Source organism: Penaeus japonicus, unplaced genomic scaffold (genome assembly GCF_977035675.1).
Source record: "Penaeus japonicus unplaced genomic scaffold, GWHDUDI00000001_assembly GWHDUDI00000015, whole genome shotgun sequence".
Taxonomy (NCBI): Eukaryota; Metazoa; Arthropoda; class Malacostraca; order Decapoda; family Penaeidae; genus Penaeus; species Penaeus japonicus.
The window spans coordinates 1,639,200-1,649,021 of record NW_028234417.1 but is presented as its reverse complement, the minus strand read 5'-3'; the positions used below and the strand labels follow the sequence as shown (position 1 = coordinate 1,649,021).

Genomic DNA, 9,822 nt, shown 5'->3' with positions numbered 1-9,822 from the left:
GGTGATTTGCCAGTTAGTAGTAAGATCAAATGATCAGTTGGGTCAGGTGTGGCATCACCATTTCTCACAGAAAGCTTTGTCACAAACCATAAAGTTAAGTATAGTGCAGCATAGCATAATAACTGCTATGGGATTCAAAATAGGGGATGAGGTCAAGTGGTTAAATAAAGAAAATGGATAAGGCTTCTCATGATGTCACTACAAGATGGGTGAGGGTGACCAACTACATGAGAATGGACCCAAGTACCTTGCAGAGCTTGAAGGAATTCTATAGGCTAGCTTGTTTTCAAAAACCTGTGGCTTTGCTGCATAAAAAATGCAAATCCCCAGTTGATGCACACCGATACTTGGAATAAGACCCATTGGTCGTATCTTGGACATAAATACCCTTTTCTCAATCTCCCAACCCCTGCATATCACTGAACTTGATGCCTGATTTTAATTTGTTTTCTAATATAATGTCCATATTATTAGAAAATAAAACATTCTGACAAATTAAATAAATGTAATAAATACATGGTCATGTAGGTCTGGTAACTAACTCTTTGGTGACTAAGCATTTGTGGAGCCACCTAAGTAAGAAAAAAAAGGCATGTGCTAATTAATACATACACAACATATGATCTTGTGGAGAATCATTTTTTTTTTTTTTTTGAGGGTCAACTTGGGTCATTTGAGCTATCTTTTTTCCCACTTATAGGCAGCCAATGATAGGATTTTAATGTGTTACAGATTGAAGCCTATTCAATGCAGTATTAGTGATACTATCACTTGTTTTAATCTAAAAAATACAAAACTACACATATCTTTGAAATGCCTACTTGATCCATTCATTAACAGATAAGCTGTGAAAAATATAATTTCAAACTCATTATTAATTAATATTCTGGTTAAGTACTTCAATGTACTTCCTTGTACTGAAATTAGTTTCATATCCACTCTTACAATTTAAAACTTGTTTTCATAAATTTTGTTTAGAACTGGTTATTGTATTTATCATCCAAGAGAAGCTCAAGCTGTAAATTAATATAAATTTTACCTTTAACCCATTGTAGACAGGGATAGAGTTATCTGCCTGGTCCCTAGGATAGGCTCTAGTGCCACCTGCATGGCACCCAGACAAGTTTTATTTCTAAACGAGGGAGCTTCACCAGACATATCGACCTATTGTGCTCTTTCATTCACTCCTTATAATACTAGTCTTTTTTGCAATTGTCATTTCTTTGTGTTCTACTATCTTGTGAGACTTGTATGTGTCACCTGATAGGCTTTATCACTGCTGTGATAGACTATAATTGTAGCATAGGGTCTATTTAAGGTCATTATGTTCTTTATGCTCAGTGTGAAATAGGTATTACAGTTTTATGGGAGTATAAAAAGCAACTTTACTTCCTTTGTGTTTGTGTACTTTCGTAAACAAATACGAAATAAATAAACCATCCCTAATGAAAATGATATGAAGAGATGGGAAAGAAGGAGTCCTGTGCTTATGACTGCAAGTGCCACAGTATAAAGCAGCCATACTGGGAAAAGGTCACACTTGTGCTGCCAATACTTTGGAGCCAGAGGTCGGAATCTTCCTATGCGTTGTACCTCTAAAGATAGTGCCTCTTGGGCTTTCTTTTTTGCTGGTGATAGACAAGATGGATACCATCTATGATTGGGATTTTAAACAAACCTATTTTGGTGAGTTATTATTCATAGTGTAATTGAGACACAGGGTCCCACTCTGTCATATGCCATAACAATAAACATGTGTATCATGAAGCCTGTCATCAGACCAGAACCTTGAGTGTCATGTATGTCATGAAATATATCTGCAATTGGTTAAGTTAGAGAAACCTATGAATTGGACATTACCTTTTATTTGTGAAAATGGTTTGTAGCAAGTATGAAACAATTTTAGACCATAAATACATTACAGATATTTCAACCTTGGAAGATTTAAAATAATTATTACTTCAATAAAATTTATTTCAACTTATAAATTCATATTCTTACATTTATATGTTGACTGTCACTTATTACAACTTAAAACCATGCACCTCTCAGTAATCTCTAAATCATCAGAATTTAATTATGAAACCCCAGTAAAATGCACAAAAAGAATAAATTCAATACTGTACACTTTGTATAACAAGCAGTAACAAGGGGAGAAAAAAAATACAAATATATTTATACCCCAAATGATCAACGTGTCTCCAAAAATAACTTTGCTAATCATACACTGGAAATGACCTAAGCATCATAAGGTGGCAACCCAAAGAGCTCGGGTTTGAAATCCTCTAGAGACTTGAGGACCAGCGAAGCCCCTTTTGTCATTTCTTCCTTCATGCGGGGATCTGGAACCATCACAACCTGCATTCCTGCTGCCACGCCTGCTGCTACTCCATTGGGTGCGTCCTCAAACACTAAGCACTGGAAGCCATCAAGAAGTAAGTCTTAGGTACTGCTTAGAAGTGGGTGGGTGTGATATGACAAATACCTTAGATAAAATTCATTTTTCTACAATACCTGAAAGGAAGGTGAATAATTTTTCATCTCTTTTAAAGTGACTACATTCATATTTAAAGTAGCATAATATAATTTTGTAAAAGAAAAAAAAAAATCATCATCATCTAACACAATCTCATGCCATCATCATCCATTGGAGGAAAAGGAAAAACATCAAATTAGAACACACTTCATACAAAACCTTCAGCAAGTGGTTAAGGGAAATGGTAGATTCATCTTCACTTACCTGTTCAGGTTTTGGTTTATCAGGAAACCTATCAGCACATACAAGGAACACATCGGGTGCTGGTTTTCCATTCTTCACCTCTGAGTCTGTGGACGCCAACACCACATGACTGAACTTTGACACTAATTCCTTGTGATTGGTCGTCTTGAGCTCAAAGCTATCTTGAGCCCCCCCTGATGCAATGGCAATGGGAATCTTGTGTTTATGGAGATGCTGCACGAGCTTATCCGCACCTAAAGGGTACATGAAATATTCATTGAAAAAATTATTTCTGATACAGTATATCATTCGATGCATAAATGAAACCACATGAAGTAAAACAATCAAACATTTACAATCTAATTATTCAAAATTAAGTCTTTATTTCTTGTATATCATGAAAATACTCATATTAGGCTAAAGTTATAATCTTACATAAGTGATTAAAAATGCCTTTTTTTTTGTCAAGGAAAAAAAAGAAAGTAATGTAACTCAAATACATGTACTTCAGAAACCATTACATACTAAAAAACATTTTATTTTTAAAGTCAATTCCTTTAGTGTTGTAATAGAATATTATAATTATCATTTCTATGATGGAGATTTTCTGAACTAATCCATAGAATCCTTAATTAGTAAAATTTCAGGCAAAAGATAAACTCATGTGATTTCTATAGCATCTTATAATTTAATAAGTCACTGATTTATTCAACTCTATTATATTCCATATATATTCATATATAACTTCATGCTCTTAAATTTATCAACATAATCTAGAGAACAATCATTAATGCTGCCAGTGACAAAATACTATAAGGACAAACACCTTCAAGCTTTCTAATTTGCAAATACTTAGTTAATCAGCACTGCCAAAAGCACTTTCTTTTCCATGCAAAACCATAGCCAAAAGGCAGATCAAAAGGCCATTTAGCTTTCACCACATGCCCACAGATATTTAAAAAACAAACAAAGAAGTTAACCATGCAGGAACACGCGTTTGTTTTACAAAACATATTTCCTTGGTAGCTAATAGATATATTGTATGACGATATCATTAACAAATTCCACAGTCATATGCAATTCCTCACTCCCTCCAGTCTAGGGACAATAATTTACATTCTTTATTATCAAAGTAAATAATCTGCATCATGATTTTATCATGGGTCTATATCATAAACCTAATAGTGCATCACTAATGTAATATCTCTTTTGACACTACTATAATCTTATGTTTTTATGTGTATAAAGACATTAAGACCTACAACATAAAAACATTTTCACACACAATTTTGTAACTGCCAGGTTATCTGCATTTCAGTGATAGATTAATACTATAAGAAATCTTTTCACTAAAATTTATGACATGAAGAGGAATGCATTGGATACATCTGCCCTACATCCTACTGTCTAGTTTCAAAAGAAAATAAGAAGAATGACATGCCCTGTATGTACACACCCATCACTATGACATTCAACACGGTAATAATACTATGGAAACTAAATACACACAATATCAAAAGCATAATCAAAGCAGAGGAGAGAGAAAATACTGTCCACATCCTAAATACCTTTCATCAACGCAACTGTTGGAAATACATCAAAATAGGAGGAAGCAACTTTTTCTTTGTACTCTTCGGGGGAAATTGGGAGTTTAAAATAAGCACAAAAGGTCTGTGCAACCTCTAATCCTGTATGCCCCATCTCAGACATTAGTTGCTCCCAAGTAACTGACTGTCCATAAGGTGCAAGAGCTCGATTGTGACATACAATGTACAAGCCCACTGTGTCTGCAATGAACAACATGCTGATGAGCAGTTGCAATACATCAAAACTGAATCATAATAAAAAGTGCATGGTTGCTGGCAAATACTATTTTCCCCATGGTTTCCACAAACTTCTTTCCACCTTAAAACTTATTACCATTCATTTTTTTTTTCTCCAACTACAACTCCTATATTGTGCAAGGTAAGGTCTGCACTGTTAGTATGTTATCTTTAAAGAAAAAAATACCAGACAAGTTATGGTCACAATGTCCACAACCACAGGAAACCTTGTTTCAACCCACTACAAGACAAAACATAGGATTTTGCACATTTCAGTTATGTACTATGCCACACTTGCAAGATGCAAGCCCAATGAACACCTCATGGCACCAGAGTAATCAGTGGGTCTTAATTTGAGCCGGGCCTACCTGGTAAAAGCTGTGCATGAGGGAAATTCTTTTTATATTCCTCCTCAACCTTGACTAGATATTCTGAAGGGGACAAAGGCAATTCTAAAGCCTTTATGATTCCTCTGGCCAGTTCAGTGCCTACCCGCCCCATGAGAGGCCACTTAATCTCCCACGTGTACTCCTTCCCATAAGGACTAACCACAGCCTGAGTGGAAGCTGAGTATAGCTTCTCTGTGTCTGAAAGGATTGCAATCAAATTCTGCTCATGAAGACAATATGAATGAGAGGCAGACAAACAGGTGCTGGAAAAAAAAAACATGATACAGAAGCTCACAACTAAGATATGAAGATTATTAAGTGATGAAAGAAAGGAATATAAACCCTCTACTTGTTTTGCCCTTACAGCAACACCATCATGCATAGGACTATGTTAAAATAAAAATTGTTTCTTATGGTACCACATAGAAAAAATAATAATGATAATTACAGATTATTTTCCTTTGCTCTCCAAAAGAAAAAGGTTAAGCATGTTCTTCATTTTCCCCATTATTAAAGTCCTGATACGCAAATAATACAGCTCAAAATCTCATGAGTCAAATCAAATGTCTAGACTCTTTCCTCAAAGCTCAAACCAAGTATGACATATTGTATCTAATCCATGTTTCCCATGAAGTGCGACAACAGCACCATTAGGAATATCCATCACATATTACTTGCTCCTCCCTTACTGAAGGCTTACTTTCCTCCGATGGGTGTCATCACCAAGAAGTTTAAGACCTTCCCTTTACTGAACAGCAACATGAGGTAGGACGCTAGAGCAAAAGCAATAACATTATTCCACTCTAATATCATAGCAAACTAAACTTACTAAGGGATCGTTCTAAGAAATTAATGTACGACTGCTTGTAGTGGGATGACTAATTTTCTAATCTATATCTTAAAATCTTTATTCCAATTCATAACACCCAGTAATGCTAAAGGTTAATATTACCTGACATCTATATTAGTCATGCAGAACCTAGGAAAACACATACCAGCATTCATGCTATAACCCACAACAGAGACGTCATAAAAGCATAAAAAAATATTATTTTAAATCATAAAAAAAAAAAATATATGGTAATAAAGTAAGCTGTCCCTATGGCAGTACACATGACAGCATTGCTGAAAGTTCTCAAGTGAAATCTTCTTTCCACTGTACCTGGTAAAGCTTTTGCGTTAGGAAAGATACTATTGTACTGTTCTATGATTTTAGCAAGGTACTCATCAACTGTGAGAGGCAGTTGGAGGCTGTCAATGATATGCTGGGCAGCCATGTGCCCCTTCATGCCCATCAATTGGACCTTAATCTCCCAGGTGTACACCTTGCCATACTGCGAAGCAATCACCTGTGTGGCCTCGGTGTATAGCCTCTCTGTGTCTGTTACGGGAATGGAGGAGTTGCATCAAAATTGTTACTGTCGTTTTCTCTGACCTTTCTGGGCTCAGTGCACTGCCTAAAGGATGGGAAGACTAAGGCGACCTCCTCTAGATTCCTTACAAAATACTCTACTAAAAGAACCTTTGTAAAAATAACTTCTGTAAAACTAAAACTGGTAAAAAAGTTTTGTATTGCAGTGTATTACAAATCCTTTCACCAGATTGCTCCAAGAAATCACATTACATGCTGTTATCTGAAAGAAAATGTTAGTTGCTTTTATAATCAATACTAAAGACAAGTGCATTTCCCCATTATATATAATCATGCGCACTGAGAGAAGGAAAGAGACAGAGATAGAAATTTAATACCAGTTATCTGCATAAAATTGTAATTATTTATTGTGTAGTGTATGCTCCAATCCAGTCACTGCATCATTTTCATATAAAAGCCAGATACAAAGAGGCTGTCAATCAAACACTTCAATTCAAGGCAACATGGTCATATCTTAAAATCTGTAAATTTAGTAAAAAAAAAAAAAAAATATGGTAATAAAGTAAGCTGTCCCTATGGCAGTACACATGACAGCATTGCTGAAAGTTCTCAAGTGAAATCTTTCCACAGTACCTGGTAAAAGCTGTGCATGAGGGAAATTCTTTTTATATTCCTCCTCAACCTTGACTAGATATTCTGAAGGGGACAAAGGCAATTCTAAAGCCTTTATGATTCCTCTGGCCAGTTCAGTGCCTACCCGCCCCATGAGAGGCCACTTAATCTCCCACGTGTACTCCTTCCCATAAGGACTAACCACAGCCTGAGTGGAAGCTGAGTATAGCTTCTCTGTGTCTGTTACGGGAATGGAGGAGTTGCATCAAAATTGTTACTGTCGTTTTCTCTGACCTTTCTGGGCTCAGTGCACTGCCTAAAGGATGGGAAGACTAAGGCGACCTCCTCTAGATTCCTTACAAAATATTCTACTAAAAGAACCTTTGTAAAAATAACTTCTGTAAAACTAAAACTGGTAAAAAAGTTTTGTATTGCAGTGTATTACAAATCCTTTCACCAGATTGCTCCAAGAAATCACATTACATGCTGTTATCTGAAAGAAAATGTTAGTTGCTTTTATAATCAATACTAAAGACAAGTGCATTTCCCCATTATATATAATCATGCGCACTGAGAGAAGGAAAGAGACAGAGATAGAAATTTAATACCAGTTATCTGCATAAAATTGTAATTATTTATTGTGTAGTGTATGCTCCAATCCAGTCACTGCATCATTTTCATATAAAAGCCAGATACAAAGAGGCTGTCAATCAAACACTTCAATTCAAGGCAACATGGCCATATCTTAAAATCTGTAAATTTAGTACTAAAAAAAAAAATATATGGTAATAAAGTAAGCTGTCCCTATGGCAGTACACATGACAGCATTGCTGAAAGTTCTCAAGTGAAATCTTTCCACAGTACCTGGTAAAGCTTTTGCGTTAGGAAAGATACTATTGTACTGTTCTATGATTTTAGCAAGGTACTCATCAACTGTGAGAGGCAGTTGGAGGCTGTCAATGATATGCTGGGCAGCCATGTGCCCCTTCATGCCCATCAATTGGACCTTAATCTCCCAGGTGTACACCTTGCCATACTGCGAAGCAATCACCTGTGTGGCCTCGGTGTATAGCCTCTCTGTGTCTGTTACGGGAATGGAGGAGTTGCATCAAAATTGTTACTGTCGTTTTCTCTGACCTTTCTGGGCTCAGTGCACTGCCTAAAGGATGGGAAGACTAAGGCGACCTCCTCTAGATTCCTTACAAAATATTCTACTAAAAGAACCTTTGTAAAAATAACTTCTGTAAAACTAAAACTGGTAAAAAAGTTTTGTATTGCAGTGTATTACAAATCCTTTCACCAGATTGCTCCAAGAAATCACATTACATGCTGTTATCTGAAAGAAAATGTTAGTTGCTTTTATAATCAATACTAAAGACAAGTGCATTTCCCCATTATATATAATCATGCGCACTGAGAGAAGGAAAGAGACAGAGATAGAAATTTAATACCAGTTATCTGCATAAAATTGTAATTATTTATTGTGTAGTGTATGCTCCAATCCAGTCACTGCATCATTTTCATATAAAAGCCAGATACAAAGAGGCTGTCAATCAAACACTTCAATTCAAGGCAACATGGCCATATCTTAAAATCTGTAAATTTAGTAAAAAAAAAAAAAAATAGCCCCTGTAAAATTTAGTTTAAAAAGACCTTGTAACATTTGCTATATATATCTGATATCATTAAGCCTGAGATTTCCTTCCAAAACAGCTGCTGAACTTTTCCCACAAGCAAGCAAGCAGGTTTCACAAAAAGCAATCTGTAAAGCCACAATACCACTATCCTCAAGACAGCACATATTATTCCCAATAACAGTGGTGTACCTGGTAACTTCTCTGCATTAGGGAAAAGTTGGTTACACACACTGTTCACTTTCGTTAGATACTCGTCTACTGTCAGGGGTAGCTGATTTGTTTCTATATTGTACTTAGCATCTTCGGTTGCTGCCAGGCCCATAATCTGGGTCTGCATCTCCCAAGTAAAAGTCTTTCCGTATTCTGCTGCAATTATTTCAGCAGCTTGCATGTATACACACTCTGTGTCTGTTCAGAAAAATTGTGATTACACAAATTGTATTCAGTGTTTTAAAGCTACCCTGATCAAAGAAGGAAAAAAGGAATGATAATTTCGTAAGAATTTGGGCAAGACATTCGCACATAAGTAATTCATATTTTCAGAGAAGCATAATATATAATTATTGCAATCTACTTGTATATATAAAACCAAGAAAATGACCCTAAAAAAATAACAGAAAGAGAATGAAAGAACATGATAAAAAGAAGAAACGAGAGAGACTAAGAAAAAGTACTGATTCTAAAACATCCCTGACTACTTTGCCCATCAAATAAATTCAGCAAAACCACATACCAGTTATATTACACCATGTAGCATACCACAACAATTAGATTCCCTACTCATACCTGCAACATCCTAAGCAAGATCTCATAAAAGAATGAAGGTATTATGTAACTAAACCAGCTGGACAAGTGAAAATATGTAGAAATGACCTACTTGTATTCCTTTTTGTATATACTGTAATTCATGTGCATGTGCTACAAAACAGTGACTCTAATTTTATCCAAGTTTCTTTTGATAAATCACGGTCATGAATATAAAAATAATGGTAAATAATTATCTGTCCATTCCACACAACCTGATAGAATAATATGAAAATGTATATATAAAATACTAATCACATGTAATAAATAATAAAATGGTTATACTGTGGAATTCCAATAACAATTAGTAGTTTTTAATTTTACACTGGATATTCCTGTGACATGTATATTTACTATAAATAAATAAATAAGCCAGATTACCAATACTTTTGACTCTACCTCTCCATCCATGTTCCATACATCTGTGATATCTTTAATTCTTCAATAATATTATGTAAACTCCTTT

General features: G+C 35.3%; 1 protein-coding gene across 5 annotated transcripts in view; it reads right to left on the bottom strand.

Annotated features, from left to right (window-relative positions):
- Nucleotides 1–1,849: 1,849 nt before the first annotated feature.
- LOC122255062 (pseudouridine-5'-phosphatase) overlaps nucleotides 1,850–9,822 on the bottom strand; it is a 13,882-nt gene continuing 5,909 nt past the window's right edge. The window contains exons 1-4 of one of the 5 annotated variants that reach the window (XM_086544355.1): nucleotides 4,911–5,344; nucleotides 4,288–4,506; nucleotides 2,741–2,973; nucleotides 1,850–2,418 (exon numbers count right to left, since the gene is read on the bottom strand). In XM_086544355.1, coding sequence (XP_086400481.1) covers nucleotides 2,239–2,418; nucleotides 2,741–2,973; nucleotides 4,288–4,506; nucleotides 4,911–5,313 — 1,035 coding nt within the window. In that variant the 5' untranslated portion in view covers nucleotides 5,314–5,344 and the 3' untranslated portion in view covers nucleotides 1,850–2,238. Of the gene's footprint in view, nucleotides 2,419–2,740; nucleotides 2,974–4,287; nucleotides 4,507–4,910; nucleotides 5,345–8,741; nucleotides 8,961–9,822 lie in introns of those variants that run through there. The other 4 variants (XM_043019006.2, XM_043019008.2, XM_043019007.2 and 1 more) reach the window with 4 other exon arrangements.